The sequence below is a fragment of the Callorhinchus milii genome, unplaced genomic scaffold (genome assembly GCF_018977255.1).
Source record: "Callorhinchus milii isolate IMCB2004 unplaced genomic scaffold, IMCB_Cmil_1.0 Scaffold17, whole genome shotgun sequence".
Taxonomy (NCBI): Eukaryota; Metazoa; Chordata; class Chondrichthyes; order Chimaeriformes; family Callorhinchidae; genus Callorhinchus; species Callorhinchus milii.
In genome coordinates this window covers 8,780,526-8,804,744 of record NW_024704758.1, presented here as the reverse complement: position 1 = coordinate 8,804,744, position 24,219 = coordinate 8,780,526, and the positions used below count along the sequence as shown (strand labels likewise).

Sequence of the window (24,219 nt, the reverse complement as noted above, 5' to 3'; positions counted from 1 at the left end):
TTTCATTCTGCGTAATCCATTCAGTGTTCTGTGCTTTACGAATGAATGGAATGTTAGTGGCTTTGAAAAGTAACAAACCTTTGCGAAGAGCAGTCTTTAGCTTGTGAATCCTGGTAAATACCTACCACAGAGACTGTTTCACAATGCAACTGAGGTATATATTCTAACTTGCCCAACACTTCAGAAGGATAGTTTGATGATTTGCCAATATAAAAATTAATTAGCCTTGATGTGTAGACCTGAGTGTTTATAACGTCTGTAGAAACATACACAGGCCAGATCATAAGAATACAGAATATCAGTAGACATTGCGTGTATATCTATAAGTGTGCTTGTTTGTCTTGGTTGTCTACACGTTTTACCTTTTTCAGGTCCTTTAGAGATCAGGTCATTACAAATCCAGACTTGCATTTAAAATTAAAAGTTGGTACTATATAATTGTAAGATTCTGGTGGAATTAAAGAAAAGCCTTCTCTTTCTGTGGTTTCTGATCACATCAAAGGAGCAAATGTTTTAAATGTATAATAGTTTGGCACTTCTGTGAAAATATCAAATCCAGAGTAAACAAAATCGCTTCTAGGATGTCAATTTATTTGAAATTTTACTTACTGCCCAGAAACTTGCCAGTGAGCAGCGTATAATGATCAGTGCTGCACATCTTCATACCTCTTTCGCGTTCAAAGCATTGCAAATACAATAACTCACATACTTCTGATCTGTATAATCACCTAAGTCGTACATATACCCAAGTTCCGTTAAAGAGGTTATATTCTCTGCAAGTTTGACATAACTTATACTTTCCATAAGTCATACTAAATGTATGGTCCCAAGTGATACGACTTATGTGAGGTTTACTATATATCTTCTATCCATCCAGTATTTTTGATGTTGAGAAACTTGCATTTTTGTGATCCAGTTGCAGTTCAGTGAAATCAATTTGTTTATTTCTTCTCCTCTCGAGTATTTGCAGAGTGATGTAGTAACTAGCATACTGCGGATTCCAGTCTGACCTCGTCGATGTGACATATTTGGTGTGCTGCTTCTCTGGTAAGAGTGATTTCTTTCAGGTATGATGATCAGTGTGTCCTTGACTAGGCCTTTTGTGCTCACCACCTGGCAAATTCTGATTTAAATCAAAGGCAGCTTCTTTGTTCTCCAGTGGACACGAATGCAGTTTTTTCTTATTTCGAATGACAGTGCCTATTAATCAGAGGTTATTACATCATTTCAGATGCTGTGTTTTTATCACAAAGTGGCATGCTGTCTAAATGAATAGTGACTTAATTTCGTACAATGGGCGATGCTGGAATGGACTATTTTATTTGTGTGAGAAACTTGGGTAAGTGCACAAGGTTCGAACCGCAGAGGTTGAACCTAATACAATGCAAGACTAGGTGAATCTAGTGACCTGCACTGTTGAGCTCTACCTGGTTTTCTCAATAGAAAGAAGCTCAAATTAGCAACAACGTGATGCTCCGAATTTCAGCCTGACTTTGTTGGGGGATATATCACAAGAGAAAGGACATCCCTTTTTGCCTTTTGATACACCTGGTTTTGTTCTGGAGTTTTTCTAATATTATTATTGATAAGATTTTCTGGTGACGAGCTTGTTGGTGTTGATCCTAAATTTGCTTCCTAAGGGAGTGACCAGGATATAAGCCTGCACAAATATTAACTTGCTGGTGACAGCTTTATGATGGAAAGTAATTGGTTTGAAAGTGTCCTCACCAATCCGTTTGGTACTGAGTAGTCAATTTATCACTGCTGTTGTGGATTGCAATCTTTGTGAGGGAAAATCCATTTTGAAGTCTTATACTCTCAGGATTAACAAAGGTTGAGCAAAAATTGATGTCTGTAAATCCAGGAAGTGTAACCTGATTAGCTTGCTGTGGACTTAATACAAAATCTATAAGGAACTGAAGTTCTCAAATGGGGTGAAGGGGGAAATACAGAATTTGCTAATCTTAATATTAAAAGCAATATGAATTACTTTTAATAGACTAAAGTATGTTATGTTCTGGGTTATTAATAATAATAATCCTTGCATTTGATATAGTGCCGTTCACGTCAGGAAGACGTTTCAAAACACTTCACAGGGTATATTGTTATTGTGAAGTGGAGTGACTGTGTGTTTGTGGGTGACCGCAAGGTTCAGAACTTGGATCTGATCCTTTGTGCTTTAGTTGAATGTTCTTTCTAACAACATCTTAAACCTGAGTACAAATTGAACTTTAAATTAGAGCATTTAGTTGAACATGAAACAAAAAATGATCTTAAAATCCACAAGGTTAAAACATCAGATGGAGCTCAGATCAGCATGTATGAATAAATGTCCCATTCCGCAGATCAAGATGTGCCAAATCTGAACACGGCTTTGAGAGAGAGAGTGTAGGGGGGACAGGGTCCCTTGAGCTATCACTTTCTGCTTCACCTGCATCTAATTTGCATAGGTATAATTCTACTAATTTGAATCGATGGACTATGATTAATAAGGAAGCACATGGCAAATGACAAGCCAGGGAGATTTCTGGCACACTGATAGTAACTAGTGTTTTTTTTGAAGTTGATATGATTGAAAACGGTTTACAGCGTTGGATTGCTTAATGGCATTCTCTTCAAAGACTGGACTGTCAGTGTTCTGTGACGCAGTTTGTTCCTAGTGCACAGAGCACCACTGTCCAACCCAAAGTTCTGTGATGCGGAAATGGCGTACAGATCGTTTCATCAGCAGAGTCTTATCAAATTAGGATTATTTTCTGTCAGATTCTGAGGCACATGACGAATGAACAGACCATCTGTATTCTATGACCTTCAAATAGATTGAGTTAGTGATTGTCAATTATGCCATTTTATTACATCGTGTATTATAGACAGTTTAGAGAAATGCTTGATCTAGAGTAACAAAGTATTAGTAATAGAGCACTAGAGCATTATTTAAGTTTAGCATTGGTTAGGATCATAGGGGTATAGGGATAGAAAAAAGAATTGCCAACTGCCTGCTGGTTTTAAAGATTTTGTTTATAATTTAGGGGCGATAATCCCATTTTCCTTCTCAATTATCTTCTTATCTAATCCTCCCCCTCATCTGTCGGTTCATGCTGAAATGGTCAACGAGAGGTGCCTGTGGGTCGGACGGTGATTGTTGGGCAGTTTTACTGCTGTGATCTAACAGGGGGAGACTCCTACGAATTGCCTGATCTCTTGCCAATAAAGTTTTGACAGGAATTATACTTACTTTGGAGACGCCTCCTCACCAGACAAAACCACAAGATTGGAAACGTGTGTGGTGCTAAAAGCTAATTTAATTCAGTAAATGGTGCTCTGTGCCGTAACTTTTTAATGGCCACCTTAGAAAATGCAGTGCACAGTTCAGTGTTCTGGACTGTTGTTAACTGAAGTCATTGGAGCTCCATGTGTGTCTTTTAGTTTGTCCTTGTGTTGTTCTCTAATGGTCAATTTTCTTAAAGTCAAGGAAAGTGATTTGGAAAAGGCTAAAATGCTCAAAGGAAGAGTAACTATGGAAACAGAGAAATTAGACTTTGCTGCATAAAACACTTTAGCCTCTTTTGTTCTTGGGCACACAGTTGAAATTGGTACTCTTAAAGTGCAGGTAGATACAGGCATCGTGTGCATGTACCACTGGAGTCTTATGATTTCTTTACTTTCAGGCAGGTACTTCAAGACCAGTGTGTCTAATTTAACATCACTTTAACTGTACCATTAGCATAAGATTTCCTTTCGATGCAATGCTCCTGTGCGATATGATGTTTTGTTCAAACATGAAAATGCATTGAAATTCTTTATGACGCACGGTAAGTGTTCTAAATATACAATCCTTTAACTCTGAGATCTTCATTTGATTGTTTATGGATTGCTTGTGATATCCTGGCTTTGAATACGCAGTGAAAAAAGTGATCTGTTCCTTTGAACTGTTTTGCTTCACAAATTATAACGACACAGGCACGATGGGCCGAATGGCCTCCTTCTGTGCTGTAAGCTTCCATGTAGCAAAAGCCACTTTTGTCATGTGCGAGTGTTCTGATACAGCGCCGCATGGCACATCGATCCAAACTCCAAACCCGTTGCTTCTCCCAATATAAATTGCAGCTAAAGTCGTTGGACATGGTACATCTTGTTCTCTGTAAATTTTAAAACTGCCCCTGGCAGAAAAATAATAGCTATGTAGTTAAAAAACATTGCATTCCACAAGTCTCTCAAGGCAAGGAATTATTGCTAACTACTCAGTAATGGAGTACAATTTTAGGTTGGCAAAAGTTCATGTAACTTGAGGGTCTTTATATTTATAGATGCTAATCTGGAATTGATGTGCTTGTCAATACTTATTCAGCAAACATTATATGGGTACAGGAAGCCTAAGGAATGTGGTGACGTAAGTGGAGAAGTTTTACCCACTTTGCATACCTGTTTGCAACTGTTCATTGTTATTAAATTGAAGCAAGTTGAGCAACTAAGATTGTCCTTTTGAGTATCACGAGTAAGGATCATGGTAGACATAGGCTCTTGCGAGTCTTGCTGTAAATGTCCCTTTGCTTTTATTAAGCAAAGTCACAGAATATTCAAAAACAAAGTTAGATTGTACACTTACTAAATTACAAATTCATGATGTGGATTATCTTTCAAATGTTCCATACAGCATATGGAGCACTTATATTTTGGTTATTGTATTACATTTTTAAAAGACATGTTTCATTTAGCTTGGCGACTTTGTTATCGTGTCATCATTGCCAACTCAAATGCAAAGAAACTGCCATGAGGCTCCTTGTGCCTGCACTGCTCTCTCAGTAGCACACATAGCTGTCCACACTATCATGTTCTCCTGAAGCTGAAGACCCACCAAGCACATTCCAACATCTGTGGTTGAGATTAAACATAGTCTGCTCTTGCTGATAATTCAGAAGTGAGTGTCATATAAAGAATATTCATTCCTTAATTGGGAAATTTCATGAGCCTCCCCCCCCCCCTCAATTGATGGAAACTCTTGTGCTTGCTTAATGAAAGTGATCTGACAGATTCAACTTATTCCCCCATCCACCAGGATGTTCTAGGATCTTGGCCTTCAATGGCAATTGCTGTCAGAAAATATTTTCAGGGAGCGTAGCAGTCACTAGGACATTTTGATACTGGGGCAATGAGAATTTTCAGACTTCCATTGTTGGCAAAGTTTTTTTGTTTTCTTAAGTGATCTTTCTTTCGTTCACACAGCTCTGCCACATTTGGCATGACTGTCATCTTGAAGTGAAAGAGATGGAAGCATTCAAAAAACTTAAATGAGCAAAATCGCAGCACAAGAATACACTGATAGAAATGTCTTATGACTGTTTCAAACACGTGTCCTGTTTTTCATCACTGAATGCAAGTTTCCCTTAGCTAGATTCCATGACATTCTATGTGCTTTACAAGGCAGAAGATGTAAATTTAGTGCTTTGGATTTTGCTTTGTGAGAACTGAATTAATATCATGCCAAAAGCAGTTTTTCAATTACAAGTATTTTACGAAACAGCACAGACATAATGCAACTGATGTCTTCCTCCTTTGCTGTAAACCGGCCGTGATTCACAGAAGTCGAGAATTCCAGTGGGACAGCTGTACATCATCCTGTTGAAAATCTCGCAAAATGCACTGCAGTATCAACGTATTTTTTCTTTGGGGCTGGTGAAGAGGGGAGATAACTGGCTTTGAGGAACCACCAATAGCAACACTAGTCATTATCAATTACAGCACAGTTGTCCAAGGCAGACTTGGGGATTTAGGTGTGCCTACACGTCACAGCTTTAAAAGGTAGCATGCTGTGAGTTTCTTCGAGGCAGGGTAAAGGCAGATGCAAATTTCATACTGTTCAGAGAGAGAGAGATGAGAGTATTTCATGTGTCTTTGCTGAAGTAACAGTTTACATTGAAACAATGAAAAGCATTTTATCGCTCTATTTGAGCAAGGGCCAAAAAAAGAATGACTTCAGTGCTGTCCTTGTGGGATTTTTCTCACTTCCGCCCCTTCATTGTTTTTGTTTTGACAGTCTAACATTTGACCGAAGAGTTGGGCGGTGCCTTCACGTTGGCTGTAAAATCGGTCCAAGTTAATTGCTGTCCTTCGCCTCTTGAGACTAAGGTCTTGGGAAAAAAAGGGTAAAAGCCTCTTGTACAAGAGGTTGTTTTGGATTGATTACAGCAACTGAAAACTTCTTGAAATTGTGGGAATCTCATTTTGTTTGCCATGGTTAACAACGATAGCCATTTATTTGATTATGGAAAAATATTTTTTTCTCTTTCTGCAAAAGTTCGCCTTATAAAAGTTTTGAAGTTCACTTAACACATTGTGTCTGAGTGTAACAGAAATCCAGTAAAGAGCTTTGTAATTTTGTGAATATTTAGAAAAAAACCTTTTTTTTGCATGAAATATATGTCTTTGTTTGCTTAAACAACCCAAAAGATGAGGTAGTCATATTATTTCTTTTAATCTATCACTTCTCTTTCCCCCCCTCCACCCCCATAACAACAACAACAAATTACATTTGTATAGTGCCTTTCAGGTCAGGAGAGCATCCCAAGGTGCTGGACAGTCAGGGATCTGCACCCGAGCTGGTGGTTGGGATCAGGAGGATAGCGGGCTGGTAGGTTGGAAGGGTAAAATTCATTCAATAGGGATAGAGGGTAAAATAACAAACGCATACAATTCCCAATTCAATTTGAGTTTGAGAGTGAGTGAGTCAAATAAATTTATTCTGTATCATCTGGTAAACATGTCTTTTGAATCTGCACACCATTGCTCATCCTAGGTGTGAGACAGGAGCACATGGGAGCTGAGAAGAGTTCCAAATGTAGTTACAGCCTCTGAGGATCTCCTGCTTCAGTTCTATCCCTCTTCCCACTTTACAGTTGCAGTCATTGTGGCGTCATTATCTGCTATTCCAGTCTCCATTGAACCCAGAGTAATGACCTTTCCCTTTCTACCAATTGTGCACTTTCCCCCTTTCCTTTTATTTATAGGGTTATGGGGGGAGGGGGGGGAGGGTGAGGGCGGAAGAGAGAGAGGAACGTCAGGGCAACAGCTGTTTCTGCAACTACTGTCTGATTGAAAGGAGGTGTGAGAGAGATTGCATAACGTTTTTGGACATTGTTTGCTTTGGGAGGAAATGTATAAATGTCCAGATGCTGAGCTTCTCAGAAGTTTCAGGTAGTTAAACAGAGTTGACGTAATAAGCAGAGACCCCACTGTTCACACCGGGGTGAGTAGAACATTAAATAGTTCGAAAATTTCAAGGAATAGAAAGCTTCAAATAGTCTGAACGATATACAATGAAATGTGACTAAGACACTGAGAATGTAAAATATTTCTAAATTAAAACATTTTCTCCCTCACTGACTTGTCCCGCCACCAGGTCAGAAGGTTGTGGGTTCAAGCCCCACGTCGGCGCTCAAGCTCACCGTCTAGTACTCTAGGCTGACATTCCAGTGTTGTATTGAGGACTGCTGCATTGTCAGACATGTCATACTTCTAATGAGTTGCTAACCTAAGTCCTATCTGTCTATTTGGGTGAATGTTAAATCTCCCATGGCACTATTGAAAAAGAAAAGGAAGTTTCTCCCAGTGTCCTGGCCAACAGACCAATACCATAATTGGTCATTCACCTCTTTTTTTGTTTGCGGGAATTTGCTGTGAGCAAAATGCAAGCACGTTTGTTTCCAAAAATAGTCCCAATCATGACCTTAATTACCATGAAACACTTTAAGATGTTTCGATGTTATAGATGGAACAAAAATGCAACTTTTTTTTCTCTCATTGCTTAAGTTGGTAACTGATTGCCAGCTCTTAGGCTTTGTGAAATAATCAGTGATTAGTTGTTGAAACCAGCATTACCTACATCTTGTCTGGTCCTCTAATGCAGCCCTCTGGCTCACCCAGAGGCAGGCAAAACAGCTGTAAGACTGAAGCATTCCATTTCTCAATGTCATCAGATCTGTTTAATTAACACTCACTAATTGCGTAATGCAATTGGGTCCAGTGAAAGTAGACTCTTTTATCTCTGGGCAGCGGGGAGAAAACGCAAAAGTCTAGCCGCCTTTATTTCAGAAGCCAGACCAAAGCGGATTATAGACTGAGATATTTAAGATGGAACTCTGTCCCGCCAGCTGGAGGTTCAGCTTTTCCTGTTTAGTTTTTGGTATAAACACGATAGATATTGTAATTAAACAGTCAGAACTGGGATGTTTTGAAGTGGAACCTCCCTACATTGCAGTGCCTCCACATGCATACAATTAATTTTGGACCTTTCTTCTGCTACACAAAGGAATTTCATCTATGAAAAGATTTTGATACTGACTGAGGAAGCTCCAGTAAGTTATCTTTGACTTTTGAAATCTGTTGGTTGTTTCCAGCTGCTCATTTTGAGGAATTTAAAGTCACGACCATTTTGATGGCCCGTTGAGTTCATAGATTAAAGTGGGGGGAGGGAGAGACAGAATGGGGAACATCTGATGTATTTAGATACCTCTAGTGTGTAACACTTTACCGTGGAGTCCTGTAGCTCAGTGGTTAGAGCACTCACCTCACAAGCGAGAGACCTGGGTTCGATTCCCAGCAGGGCGAAACTTTGGGCAAGATTCCTTACTCCACATGCCTGATAATAATCCCTCAAAAAAAANCAATAATAAATGGGTTACTTCAATCCACTTCAATGTTTGTGGGACATTCCTGTGCACAATTGGCTGCCGCGTTCCGCCCACAAATATACAGTCAATTCACTTTACAGTATATTCTGCGAGACGCTTTTGAGACATCTAGAAGACGTGAAAAGCGCTATATCAAATGGAAGGTTTCTTATTATGATCGGAAAGAGGAGGTCCTACTTCAGAGAAATAATTTTCTGATTTCTATAGTTTTTCAAATATATTCACTTTGTGCAAGATGATGCTTGGATCCATACAGGGAAAGGAGGAGGGCGGGCAAATGTGCTTAAACTGCAACAGATCAGATATTGCAGGATATCAGATATTACATAACAGTGATATGTGCTCAGGCTTCAAATGGGAGTAGATTCTGGATTTCATGGTCAGTAAATAAGGGTATGTTTTGCTTCCCCATTGGACCGAAAAACAAGTTGGGACATTTTTAATGGCTTTCGCATTCCAATGGTTCAAGCGAGGCCAATTCTCCTCCCCCAGTCATCTTCACGATAAGCCGTACAAACATTGGCTCGGTGCTCTCAGAAGCATTACACTGATGAAGGCATTAATTTAAAATAGTTGCTCTGGGTCTCGACAAAAAATTGGCAGCCTTTCCTCAAACATGCCCTTATTTTAAAGTGACTTCAAAATCTTTCAATTACAGTGCACCACTTTCAAAACAAAATACTTGACTCATCTTTTTTGGTTCACGTACAATCCAGCAACTTCAGCTCTTATCAAAAAGGCAGCAACAGTGTATATTTCTTGTGTCTTGTGTTAATTTGACAGCGATGTGTGGCTGCTGCTCTTCTTCAAATGAGGAAAAAGTAATTTGCCAAAGACTTTAAAAGATTTTTAAATTTTTTTTAAAATAAAGGTTACTTTACCCTTTTAGGGTGATGGAATGTTGCAGAATTATTGCAATTTAAAAACAGCCCACTGGTAGCAAACTAAGAAAATGAAGTCTTTTGTTGTTCAGTCCACACCAGATGGGCTTGATGGGGAATAAGTATAAATCATGGTTTTATGTCTCTCCTTGAATGTCATTCATAGGACAGCCCTCATAGACTTCATTCTTCTGGATGGAGGCACAAAAATGAGACCCAAACTACCATCCACTCGATCCATTCCGACGACTATGCCATTGGTTGTAAATGTCTTGCGTAAGAGCAGGGAGATATTCACAACACATGTTTTATTTGCATTCTCCCCAGCAAAGGGGGATTTAAAATAGAACTATTGATCACAGTGGAACGAGTGGATCAATGTTGGAACTCTCTCTATTGTAACAAGGTTTTTCCTCTGCTACAGCATGAAACTTTAAAGCCATTATTATTGGATGCAGAATTTCTATCTTGCTCGCTTGTGCCACATGTATTTGCGTACTAGAATTATTGTGCTCTGTGCTGGTTTCTGCAGTACCTAACGAGGAATAAATGAACATGATAATTGATCTCCATTTCTAATAAGTTGTGCATTGCTGCAGTGATTTTTAAATTTGATTCATTATATCGCCCATAGTTATCATAGGTCATGTATATCGTGAAGTGGGCACAGGTGTGAAATGAATTCAAAGAATGTGTGGGCAGAACTAGTATGTTTGACAAACGCATTTATTCATGGGCACGCAGACAAGCCATTAATTTGAAGCTGTTCCAAAAAGTGCAGACTATAGCGAAGAGGTTTATAGATCTCACATGTTGGTTTGAAGCCAAGACGCCAGAGGTGAAAGGCTGTGTTGCAATGGCTATATTTGCACAGTTGTAAGCCAAATGTTTGTTAGGAGTCGGTTTCCATGTCCTATGTAGAGATGGTTGTTTGCACTAAAAAGGAATAGGTTCCAATTATCATTGCACTGAATCAACCGGACTATGAAATACAGTGAAGAACTTTGCTCCACTTTCTGCTGGAGTTTGTTGCACAAACTCATCTGGCTGAATGTGAAGCGGAGGCTAATCTTCAGATATTCTGAATTTCTGTAAAATTGATAAGCCTTGACTTGAGACTTGATGTGAAGGTAAGACTTGAGATTCAAAGGATTTTCAGCTTTGCTCCTGATACGTATATCTCTGTAACATGTTGAAATTACAGAAATGGCACAACAGTTATCTCGAACACCAAGGTCAGCCCACAGAGTGAGCTAAGCCACACCAGTCTCAAATATTAATCGATAGATTTGTGTTCACTTTGATTCACAAAAACACTCCGTTTCCACCAGGTGCAATTTTGTGAGACGACAGTGCGTTTGCCCACCCCTTCCTCCTTCTTCGGTTTGGTGTTTGTGTCTTTCTCAGCTAAGGGAGAAGGCAGATCACTTAATCTGGCAACGAAGAGGTAAATTGGAGAAGCCTGGACAAACTATACCTCTGATGGACCTCTGTTTCTGTGAGGAAGTGGTAAAGTCTTTGCCTTAAAACAGGATAAATTGTTTCCCTACCAGTCAATAAAAAGATGGAACTTGCATCACACTCTTCATGTAGTAAAACTTCTCAAAGAGCTTCACAGAGATGATGTGGATCACTGAACAAGATGGAGGGGGGTTGAAAACTGACTTTTATAAGAGAATCTGCTGTACAGGTGGATTCATAAGCATTATACTCTGAGTCAGGTGATTTTTTTAAATCCTTGTGTTAATATTAATGAGCTAGATTATATAAATTAACCACAGTACACGGAAATGAGGTGCATACTGAGAGGAGTCATTTTCCCCATAGATTTTAGAAGCTCATTACTGGAAAGGTTCAGACTTAAGTAAACAAGACACTCAAAACGGTTAGCTCACCAGGGGAAATGCCATCAGTGTATGAATTAATGATGTTACTCAAGGGAATGCTGGGTGGTTTCAAAAGTCTGAGCTCCACTGTTTTATCTGGCAAAGGACTGCATTTTAAGGGCATGGTGATGCAGGATGGGTGGAGTGAGGGTAGAAACTTTAATTATCCGTGGATTCCCTAATGTTCATGACGATATACTTTGTTTCTGGAAGGTGGGATAAGGATGTGAATGGACTAGCCCTACCTCTGCACTGCTATATTAGTTTAAAAACATACAATGTTGTAATTCGTGGGAGATTGGCAATGACTATATTTGGCATTACTCAGCTCCACTTTGATCATTGAGATCTAACATTGGTGCAATGGCCTCATTACAGCTAATGCAGAGTGTGCTCAAATTGCTAGTCTCAAAATACAATACTTTCTTATCACACGTTTGGATGATGATAATAAGGTTGAATAAGTTCTGACGAAAGGTCATCAACCTGAAACATTAACTTACTTTCCTCTCTTCATAGATGCTGCCTAACCTGCTGAGTGTTCCCAGGGACTTCTGTTTTTATTTCAGATTTCCAGGATGTGCAGTATTTTGCCTTTTGAATACATGTCATTTGCCTCAGTTTGGTAGAATCTGGCCCTCAGTGTTGTTTTTACTAGTGGAAAGACCAATGGTACATTTGTGGCAAAAGCTTTTATTATGATGTGTTGTACACACCAAGCTCCTCCAATGAGTGTGAGTTTTTTTGAAAGGTTTTAAAATAAGAAAAAAATGAAGCATTCAGCTTTATAGCACCTCTAATGTTGAAAAGTCCCTAAGTAACTCCTATTGGAATACAGTATCTATGTTTTTTTGTGGGCAAAATAAGATCTATTTCCTGCTGGGCTGCTATCATTACATTGCACCCAACTGTGGAGGTGGAATCTGTGGAGATTTTCACAGTGGGATTCAGAGTGAAAATTGCATTTCATCATGTCGGATGATATTTTGCTCTGCAGGAAATGAGCATTTAAATTTTTACAAAAAAAAATCCCCCTTTGTTAATTTGTGATCATCTCCTTGGTTCCCAAGCACTGTTCCTCATTCACTTTTCAAAGGAGTGATTTAGCCACCCAAACAACTGCCTGTACTCTTCTGTAACCATTTATTAGATGTTCAAGTTGTAACATCCTTTCAGACGATTCTTCCCTCCTTCGCCCCTCTTCTCTTTCCCGCAGCCAATATTGGCCCCCTGTTTTTGTGGGATATCCAATGCACCAGTCGTATCCCACCAGTGCCCCCAGGGAACAGTGTCCTGAGCACTGTTGATTTTTGAAGTCTCCAAATCGCTTGCAGCAACTTGCACAGTAATTGCAGTATTGTTTTGTGGCTCCATATCAATTTGTATCATTTATATTTTGGCTTTCTATGAGCCTATTTGCCCTATTTTAGTTTTCTGTGTCTATTTTCCACTTCCATCCTGTTTCCTTTCACTTTCTCCTGCTTTAGATCGATCCTCGTTAGTCTTGTCAGACCTGAGTTGCCGCTCAGAGCATATTCAAAACTAGAGCAAATGTAATATAATCCATTGCTCCAGCAGCCTTGCAAACTGCTTCAAACCAAACAATTGCAGGTGCTGCCCTTAGATCAGTGGAATTATTACTTACCCCGGTGGTTGACTTTTACCCGCTGTTGTGAATTAATTGGGTTGCCACATCATTTCATGTAAGAGAAAAGGATTTGCTTTGTTGGAGGTGACCTGGTGCAACTAGCTCAAGTGTTGAGATCCGTCTGAGGAAGTAGTTTTAAGGACCTATCCAGCAGCAGCAAAGTAAAAGCTACTTCTGGTGGCAGAGTCTGCCTCTCTTTCCTGGGCACAGCAGCCTGAGCAGAAGTGAAAATTGTATGTAGACATCAAGTTAGCCCATATGTAATTTGCCTCACTTTGGTAGAATCTGGCCTTCAGCATAAACAAGGAACCTGATACTCTGATATTGACAGAATGCAAGGAAAAGTCCAATGAAGACTGTACGGTTTGTATGACTTGTAGCGTCTTGAATGGGAAACTGACTTCATACAGGGTGTGAAGTCAGTTTCCCATTCACGTGCCTAACTCTTTCTTTTCTATTTTTACTCATTCAGAGTCGGCGATTTTCTCAGTGCATCTTGTCAAATCTTGAACATTTAACTAATGGACATTAACCAGTGAAATATGTGTTACTTGTACATAGGGGGCCTAGTTTCTAAGTTTGGGTTCCTTTACTGTATTCCTAACCCCTGTCAAAGGCACTTGTGAGGACAGATGTACAAATCATCATTCTTGTGGCAGTAGAAGACAAACATAACCTGATCAAAGAGAGAGCTGTTCACTGAGCAGTTTTGGTATATAATTTGGATTTAAAAGCTTAATTCTGTTCAATTACAAATGAATGTTTCATAATGGCTCATATATGATTTTTGATGTGATTTTTTTTAAAAAGCTACCCTCCTCCCCCCCCCCCCCCCCCAATCCAAAAACAAGCCCAAGGCATTATTCGATTTGAAACTGGAGTAATAAGTCAAGTATTTGTGTATTTTTCTGATTAAATGTGCAAATAATTCATCTTGGGTTCCAAGCATTTGCTACACCAATAAATCTTCAACCCTGTATATTTTGGCAGTAGAGTTGAACCGTGCTATAACTTAATTTTAATAATATCTCCATGTGGGTTCTCTGAATTCTTTTTTTCCATCACTTCCCACTTTGGGGCTATAGATGGTCTTTGCTGGAACTGCACAATTTTTGTTATCTTTTGATGCTGATGCATCTGCATGGTTCATGACCAAGAGGACACTGAAGTTCACAAGAAGGGAACACGAAGTTTCCATGACGAGCATTTACTATGTAAATATAATGTGCGGCCTTGTATCTGCAAACAAGACTTGGTTGTGCCAAACGTTAGTTCAGGACTCAACATTTCAAAAGAAAATCTTCCTCTAACAGTTTATTTTAAAAAGTAATATATTCTCGTCCATGCCAACCAACCCCCACCCACCAACAAAGCTTCTCCTGGGGTTACAATCAATGCGGCTTCGAAACCATGAAAGCACACTCTCTCCAGCGCTAACTCTGGTTTTGTTCGCCTCCACCCGTCCCTCCTTCCCTCCATGTCAGCCTGGCTCTTGTGATAACCGTCTCATCTCTGTGTCAGAATATTGTGGGTGTAAGCCCCACACTGGAATTTGAGTTTTACGAGGCTGGCACTAGGGTTTGGCTGCTTTTCTGAAAGTGCTGCACTTTGGATGAGGGGAAGATGAAGTTAAATGGAAATCCCATCTGCCTATCCTCGGGTGAGCACAGTGGATCCCATGAGGCTATTTAACAGTATTCTTTTAGGAGTGTACCACTGTATAAATTTGATGTGCAGGGTAATCAGCTTAGCAACGGAGCAACATTCAGAAAGAGCCTTTGACAAAGATTTGTGTCATCGTTTCCTTTCCAGGTGGGTTACACCCAGAAGAAGATCGGGTGATGTGTGTACTGCCCCTAATTTTCCAGCACAGCCCCTTTATAGTGGGTATAAGGATGCTGGATGGAACTATCTGGCACATACAGTGCCAGATAGTTCACATGTCTTATTTCAGCCTTAAATTCCACTCACTTCCAGTGCTGCAGAATTTCCAAACATTGATAACTGCTAATGTCTCTCTAAATGAGATTTGGTCACCAATCCAAACAAACTATTACAAAGGAAAACTTGTTTCACTGAACTATGGACACTGTTGTTAGCAGGCTATTAAACATTACCTCTATTCAGAAGAAAAGTGTACAACTTGGAAGTTGATATTGAGATGAAGTCGGACAAATAGAACATTCATTCTGCTGGTTGAAAGAGTTGGAAGGACGATTTCGATCAACTCTACTCCAGGCAAAAACTTACACTTATTTTGAGAACAAATATGACCTTTTAAACACTGGTTACAAAGCAAATGCTTTTGAGTCCACACCAGCCTTGCATATATATTGATATAAAGCAGACCAGTACTTGTTAGATTAGAATAGAATAAATGAACAATGAATCTATTATAACTGGGGTGCAAAATTAGACTTATGAGATGTAAATCAACACTGATATCGGCTTAAAACCTAGAGCTTTTACCAAGAGCTATTTTGGGAAACATTTAGTTAGAAATACTTTTGATACCCAAACTATTTTGTTGAATCCTTTTAAAATATCCAACACAGTGATTGCATGAGGGATCTTGATTCACAGTAAACATGGTTATTACTTCTGTGTCAGCGCGGTAAGTTTATTCAGAACTGGGAGCTGTATGAATGTACAATTCAGTTTCTGTTTATCACTGTAACTGTGTCTAATCGAAGAAAGCTGACTAAAATAAGGTCCGCCCTTGTCTGGGTTGGAAAGGCTGTCAGTGCCAGCAGTGAGTCTGAGTTTGGCTTTGCTGTTTCCAGTTTAATGTAGTGGAAAGAAGTGGTCGGCGTGGCCTTTTTTTAAAAAAAACCTCTTTGATACCAGTCTAAGTGCCAAGCCCTCTGCCCCTCCCCATGCCAGCACCATACCAGCATTTGGGTGCCTTTACAACAACTTTATTGGTACTGTGGCTCTTCTGCTAGTTAAAACTCAAGGAAACTTGTTCCCATAGTTCTTTCCATTGCCCCCCCCCCTTTTCCTGCAAGCAGGCCTTCAGGCTGGGGTGTGGTTTCCTTGATCACAGCCTCTCTTGGATGACTCACCCAAGAGTCCGATCTTCACGTAAGAGTGTTGGTGATGAGTGCTGTCGGCTATTCAATGGCCAGAGCCTCACAGCCAAGCTCGGGTCCTGCTGTGCGCAATTGGCTGCCGCGCTTCGTCCGCAAAATATACCGTCAATTCACTTCACAGTATATTCTGTGAAGCACTTTGAGATGTCCCGAATACATGATAAGGCACGATATCAAATGCAAGAATTATTATTATGTTCCATCAGGATCCATTGTGCAGCAAGCAGGAATGAGAAGCCTGGCTTATGGACTTACACCTCATCCACCAACTCCCTACCACCAATCAGTTTATTCAGCAAAGACTAGTAATCTTTCTGCTCCTTGTGCCTCAATTCCCTGTGATGTACTGTATTTACCTACTGAGTCGTCATTGGGAGTCCTTAATAATTTATTTTCGAACACTTATTTTCCCCCTCAACACCGATAAATAAATTCATAAAACTTCTTGCCACAGGCACAGCGAGCAGTGAAAAAGGTTGAGGCTTTTTTTGAACTGGTCATGTAATGAATACCAATATTGCTTTCTCCTCTGCTCTGTCAATCTAACAGACCAGATGTTTCACGAATATGATAGTCCTAGGTCTGAAAGTGTGCTCTGATATCTTGTTACGCTGCAGCTTGTGTAACGATATTCCATGCTTACAAAGTATCTTATGAGATTGTGTGTATGAAATTGATCAAAGTGCCTTGTTAAAAATGTACTTCAAAGTGGACACTGAGGGCACAAGCCCACGTGTGCAATATTAGGCATAAGGTGAGGCATTGCATATCTGTGATGAGTTGCCAGAACAGCAAGTGACATGCGGGCAATCCAAGAAAATACATTTTTTTAAAAAAAAAGCTCTGCTGTGTTTGTTTCATTCTGGATTACGTTTGACCTTTGTGTGTCTGTGGTGATTTGTGGGTTGGAGAAATAGCTGTAACAAGGAGGATAGTAAAACATAGGATGGAGGCGAACGCTGAACTTGAGAGAACTTTGTTAAAGTAAATATTGACTTGAATTCTAATGTATAAACCATTTCTGGTTTATTCCAGGACTAATTTATATTGTTTTCAGGTTGGTAAAATGAGTAGAAATGTAAAATTGACACATTTTTATTTGTTTTTAAAGTGGAGTGCTTTGTTTAAACAACTCATTCCAATGTTGTTCAATGCCAGTACTGTATTTGTATTATAAGTGAGAAGTTGGTATTGCACTGTGTGTTTATGCAGGCATCCAGATATTTAAAATATTTTCAAAACTTAAATTTGTTTAAGATACACTTCTAAAAACACCAAAATCTGCTTTTGTTCCATTCTGAGCTTCTTGGGGCCTGATATGCAGTAAATGTACAATTAAAAAAAATTGATTAACCTGTATTATTTACATAACAATTTTAAAGTATTGCATATTTTGCGTCTATTTGCATATTGCACTCAATATTCATATAGAGAAAATCGCGTTGAATAAAATGGCAGGTCACAGTATTTATCTATTTCTCCTTCCTTATCATTAGTAGTTTCATAGTTAAAGGTGCAAACGAATGTTTTTAAAAAGTTTTTTGGGGTTTTGAAGGTGTAATAAGGTGTCAACCTATAATAATAATAATAATAATAATAATCCTTGCATTTGATATAGCGATTATCAAGTCTTCTAGACAGCTCAAAGCGCTTCACAGAATATACTGTAAAATGAATTCGACATATATATATATAGAATAGATTGAAATATGTAAATGATGACGCATATCTGATCTCAGCCTGACCTGATGGGTTTGAAGTGCTCCTCTTGAGAAATACGGGACAAATTGGAAGGCGAGTCAAACGCTATGAAGATGACATCTCGTATCATGGTTTAGACTGGAGAACATTAATGTCCCAGAGCAGGTTCTCCTCCCCTTTAATAAGTGTTTAGATTTAAACCCACAGAATGGAGGGGAATTAGAGTGAATGACACTGTGGGGGGAAACATTAAGTTTAAGCGGTTTCCCCCTCTGCGTATTCCACGGATTTTCATATTGCTATTTTGCCTAAGCAAAGTTTAGAAATGTGTTTATACACAGAGCACATTCTGGAGTAGCTGCCAGCACAGGGAGAGAACAAAGTATCGCACACTTCAGATGAGTTGAATTGATGGGAACAGCTGGCCGGAATATCTTTAAATGAAAGGTTTTAATTAAGACCATTGCATTCTTCAGTGATAATGGCCCTTGTGTTTTAGGGCTAAACCACTGGCTGGGCCGCGCGACACTGTTTTCATTCTTTCATTCTACAGTTTGACTTGGCTGGAAAAAGGCATGAAATTTGACCATGTGCAGTCATTATTTACAGGCCCTGGGGAGCTGGGCTTTTGTATTTGGTGAAGGGGGAAGTTCCCCCCCTCTGGTTTGAGATAACACGGAACTTATTTTAAGTTTGCATTTTATTCCCGTCGAACTCTTGTACACTTTTTACTTACGAGTTTTTTTAAAAAAAGTGTAATGTTAAAATATATATTATACACACATATGTATATATATATATACGTGTGTGTTTTTTTTGTTAAATGCGCTCCTTTCGGGGGCGCGACTGTGTGTTTCAAATCAGGAGCCAAGTGGAGCAGCTCAACTCTTGTTTGTGGGGATGAGAAGTGGGCAGGAAAGGGAAAAGCTGTGCAGTCTAATCAGAGACAGTGTGCACAATATGTGTGATTTATGAAAGGCGTTTCTGCCCAGTTAGAGAGAGAGAGAGAGAGAGAGGGAGAGAAGAGAGAGAGAGAGAGAGAGAGAGTCTACAGCTCAGTGACTGCTTCCAAACTCTCCTCCAGCCCAGCTTTGGGTGGGGGAATTCTTTTCAAAAATTGTTCCTTTTTTTTTAAAAAAAAGTAGCCCAAGAGAGAGAGAGAGAGAGAGAGAGAGAAAGAGAGAAAGAGAGGAAGTTCAGAAGCAAATCTGTGCATCCGATCCACGGAGTGGAGTGGCCCTGCGGTGATCCTGGATTGATGGCAAAAGTGAGATCCAGTTTAAGCAGATGAGGAGTTGGGTTTTGCACAGAGAAGGGGAAGGAAGCATCATTCAAGGGGATGGACGTGGCGGGGCTGTGGGTGCAGTTAGTCTGCAGTGGAGCACAGCAGGTCGTGTAGTGGACTCCAGTTTTATTACCATTATTATTATTATTATTATTATTATTGTTGGTCTTCGTCTCGTCACCTCCTGGACGCAGTTCTCAGGCTGTGGGGACCGTTGTTTGCCGACGTTAATTATTCCCCAGTCGTGTGGCTTAATTAAAGGCAGAGAAGCAGAGCAGAGGCACTCTCTCTCTCCCTCTCTCTCTCTCTCTCTCTCTCCACCCCTCCCTCCCTCCTGTCTTGTCCTGAGGAGTTTGCAGAAGGCTATCACAGAATACCCCCCCAACTCTCTCTCTCCTCTCTCGCTCTCTTTCGTAAAGGAACATTGTTGCTGCGTGGGGTGGGGTGTGGGGGGGGGGGGGGGGTGGGAGGGGGGGTGGGAGGAGGGGGCAACAAAAATATCATTCAGTCTGGATTTCATCATCAGGCTCCTGTCTACCAACATGAGGCTGAAGAGGAATGGGTCGTACACGTTGCACAGGTACAGTTAGTTCCTAATCCCGAGGCTTTGACTTGTCTTGTTAATATCAACCCCCCCCCCCTCCCCCATCCACCCCCACCACACCCAGTCTCCTTTTAAAAAGAAAATTGAGGGAGGAGGAGAAGTGTGGGGGTTGGGGTGGGGGTTGGGGGGGGGCTGCAAAAAAAAAACCAGAGCAGATGTGAGATTAGCATTTATTCCGATCTTCTTTGAATCCACTCCCAAACCAGAGTCAACACACGCAGATGCTCTGTGTTGTGTGTGTCTGTCTCTCTCTCTCTGTGTGTGTTGTGTGTGTCTGTCTCTCTCTCTCTGTGTTGTGTGTGTCTGTCTCTCTCTCTCTGTGTTGTGTGTGTCTGTGTCTCTCTCTCTGTGTTGTGTGTGTCTGTCTCTCTCTCTCTGTGTGTGTGTGTCTGTGTTTGCAGTCTGAGCTCAGTCTGCCTTCATGTCCAGGTTAAAGCCATCTCAGGCTGCAGCAGATGACCTCTCGTGTGTGTTTTCTAGTGCATGAGAGATCTCTTCTCTTGTCTCCCCCCCACACACCCCTTCCCCTTTCTTCCTTTCTTTTTTTCCACACACTGCGTAAATCGGTGTGTGTGTGTGTGTGTGTTTGGTGTTGTGCTGTGTGTGTGTGTGTGTGCGATCCTCTGGGCAGAGCAGGCGAGGAGGAAGTTAGTGCAGATCTCAGGAGCAGCAGCAGCAGCAGCAGCAGCATGTGAGGAGCACCAGAGGGGGGAGAGACACAGAGAGAGAGAGAGAGAGAGAGAAGCTCTCAACCTGCAACTCCAATGGACATCCTGTTTTGCCTCGATTGCGTCTTGTTTAGGTATTGTACCCTGATCGGGATTGTGCTTTGTCATCTTGCTTTCTCATCCATGGTGGGCGCAGCTTTTAACTTTCTGATTTCTGTTGGATAGTCTGTGGTGTCTGTCTGTGTGTGTGTGTGTGTGTGATTGTAGGTGTGTGATTGTAGGTGTGTGTGTGTGTGTGTGTAGTTTTTCAGCAGTTGCCCTTTCACGTACATATGACGCAATTCACAGAGCACTGGTAAATCACTGGCCCTGGACAGTTCTTGCATAAGGACAGTTCCTTGCTTTACATAAGGTTGCTTCGCCTGATATGGCTGTACCGCAGCTGATTGTGCTGGAGGGACTAAGACTAACTCCATCCCCCAGTGCCTTCGCCTTACTTTCTCCCTTTCCTCCTTCAAGGCCGGTCGCGAGACCTTTCTCTTTGACCGTGCCTTCAGCTCCCCTCTCGACTCTCTAGCCCCACTCCTCACTCCCTCCCCTTGACCATTTCCCCACCTGCTCGGATCCCGACCCAACTGTCCAGCGCCTTGGGACGTCCTCCCGACGTGAAAGGCGCTCTATAAATGCAATCTTGTTGTTGTAAGTTTGCCGTCTGCCCTTATTTGAGGCGAAGCTAACACTGTGGGCCAGTGTTGGATGCCTGGGTTGTTGCCATTTCATGTGCTGCATTATATCCCAGAGATTTTAGTGTTAAGCTAATTTGTATCGCACCACTGACAGTACTGCAGCATTCAGTTCTTACACAATTCCTGGCTACCCCTGACTAGAAAGAACATTGTTCATACAGTGAGTGTTAATGTGGGTAAACTGCTGCAGTTGGTGTGGATTAGATGATTATGCTAAACGAAGATGATTTCATCTTGAATAATTGGAGTTGTAAAATGGGTTTATGTTTTGTGTGCCTCATGTTGTTACCTGTACAGCAATGTGAAGAACTAAATTGAACTTTAATACAGTGAAGCTCCTCCAGGTACAATTGGAAACACAACCAGTAAATGGATTTCCAGTTAAACTTTTTGAAGAACATGTAACAAGAACACCAATATAATGTTGTTGCCGTAGGAACCAAGATATGATTGATTTTATACAAAGGACCAGTAAATGTGTGATGCTTTTATTCTTGGCTTTTCCCCCTCTCCTCTTAGGTAGAGGTGTACAGTGGAAGACCATGGAAGTAGATCAAAAGTTCAAGTATTTAAGGAACTGAATGATTTGACGTGATGATTAACTTTCATCTAAGTTAGTATATACTTCATGCTCTTTCCCGATGCCCAAACCACACCTTGGTGTCCATAAAAGTATTGCATGTGTATGTGTTTGCATGCGGATGGAATACTTGACCAATCATTACTGTAAATCATAAGTCGAAATGCAGGGACTGGAATGTAAATTGCTGCCCACATGCCTGTGTCTTGTGAATGTTAGACTGCCCTCATCTGTCTCTCCCCTCAGGACAAAATCCAGGTTGTGTAACACGGGAGGCTGCAAACAGCAGAAAACTAAGCATATGTAATGTTTGTCTGGAACAAAACATTGATGAAAATACATGGGCTGTATCATGAATCTTGAGTTATTAAATAATTTGAATTGTAGTTTGTAACAACTTGCAGAAGTGGTGAGGAGCATAATCTAGATTGATTAAAAGTCCTGTACTTAGTCATTGTAATAAAGTAATTGAGCAGAAATCCAAGTCAATTAGATTGTTTTTTTAGAAATATTACAGACTGGTCCTTTGGTGGTTTTGGGCTCCAAACTCTCATCAAATCAAGTATACAGGTATCTTAAAAGAACAGTATTGCCTTGGGAAGAATCCATTTTGGATACTGCAGCTAATATTGCTAATAAAACATAAACCTGTTTTACAACTGCATTTATTCTTATATATTAATGGAGTCAACATCACCATCATTATTGTAGCATGCAACTACCAGGATGGTAGAAGGCGAACTGGATGGACTTTGGTCTTTTTTCATCTAGTAATTCCTATGTTTCTATATTGCTTATTGTATCACCATTAAATTGACAGCCTAACTTGATGTTGAAAATTAGGAGCTTACCCAATTGGTACAAGATCAACAACTGGCATTTATGTAGCGGCTTTCAGTAGGAAAACATTTTGGGGGGCTTCACAAGTAAAAAGTCGGACATTGAGGAAGGGAAAAAGAGGGAGGTGGCAAACACGCTCAAGGAACAGTGTTGATATTCATTATGAATTTGCAATTTCTGATAACCAAATTCTCTAACTGTAGAAGTTCAGAGGTTGGTCTAAGTTTTTTTTAAAAAAAGGATGGTGGTGTTTTGCTAATGAAATCTGCCCGCAGAGTTGCACTGAGTTTTGTCTTAATTGAATGGCTAAGCAGAGGACCTGTGTCAGTGGAATGTACAACCTTGGGGAATGGGAGCAGGAACATTCTGTCTTGCCTTGTTCCAAGGATGACTACTTTTGACTGCCCCAAATCTTCAGTTATTTTTCTTTCTCTCTGCTCCCCACCAATCCCCCCCCCCGCGCCCACACATACACACACATGAATGCATATTATATAGTGGATGCCATGACAAATAATCCAACTATAACTGACAATAAAAAAAGCCCAAATCAAAAAATAATCCTTCTGTTGGGAATTTTAATCGGTGATCAACAAAATACTTGGTTGATTGTGAACTGGACTTATTGTACCAATGTGGCATATTTTGAAAGAATTTAGGCTTCGCTAGTTTAAGAAAAAGAGAGTTCTATACCCGCTTTGGTGCATTAAAAACACAAAATGTAGTCCTTTGTAGCAAGTATGGAGTTAAATCTCAGAAAAGGAGGGAAGTGGGCAATCTTTGTCTTATCCCATCAAACCTCATTAGTTTTTTTTNCTGGTTGAAGCCATTTCTTGTGTTTAGCCTGATACCAATCACTGTAGGGTTGAAACCAGAGTGCGATCTGCTATTTCCCGGCGCAAACTTAATATGACTTGTCATAAAGAGTTGCATGAAATCTCAGCAGAACCAAATAAAAAGCCTAAGAATTTGATTATTTCAATAATTTTAAAAATAAATTCCAGCTCAGCCAAAAAAGTCTACATCTTGTCTGCATTACAAATATATATTCGAGAAGCGATGACACAAGAATCTATAACTGTGTTGCCATATGCAACTTACATTTATATTTAGAGGTGGCTGATATATTTTTGTGCAGTTATGGGAGAAGGGAGGCAGTACTTATGGAAGTCTGTCTTTCCCTAAAGTTTTGCGGTTACTAGGAATGCAGGGCTGTCTACATTGATTCTTTTTACGAGATCCAGAATGGGCTCTGTATGTTCAGCTATTAAAACTAAAGACGCTGTGTTCTGTCTGCTTCCCCAAAGAGGCCATGTTTAAAAAGGAATTAATGAATGGAACTGTGTATGTCGAATTTAAACAAAACACAAGCAGTTTTGGCTGTGTTGAAGTACACTCGTCTGTTGATTAGCCAGTTTAGGTTGCTTAACTGATTTGCATTCATAATATAAACACAACATAACAAGAAAATCAATACCAGGTGTATTAACAGTGGTTTCTGTACAGCCTTCGATTACTAATTTTTAGGCCCTCCTGTCTGTTGTGCATACTAGAAAATTTTGAATGTTGTGTCATCTCTTGGAAAACAGTACTATAATGTT

General features: G+C 40.2%; 1 protein-coding gene and 1 non-coding gene across 5 annotated transcripts in view; both read left to right on the top strand.

The window, feature by feature from the left end:
- Positions 1-24,219, top strand: part of LOC103174944 (MOB kinase activator 2) — a 93,522-nt gene that overhangs the window by 34,066 nt on the left and 35,237 nt on the right. Inside the window, exons 1-2 of one of the 4 annotated variants that reach the window (XM_042341282.1) lie at positions 18,742-19,162; positions 19,707-19,760. The exons of 1 other annotated variant lie outside the window; for it this stretch is intronic. In XM_042341282.1, the coding sequence (XP_042197216.1) occupies positions 19,723-19,760 (38 nt within the window). In that variant the 5' untranslated portion in view covers positions 18,742-19,162; positions 19,707-19,722. Of the gene's footprint in view, positions 1-18,741; positions 19,286-19,706; positions 19,761-20,360; positions 20,587-24,219 lie in introns of those variants that run through there. 2 more of the 4 variants (XM_042341285.1, XM_042341284.1) reach the window with 2 other exon arrangements.
- Positions 8,533-8,604, top strand: trnav-cac. The gene has a single exon. It is a non-coding gene; the product is annotated as a tRNA-Val (tRNA).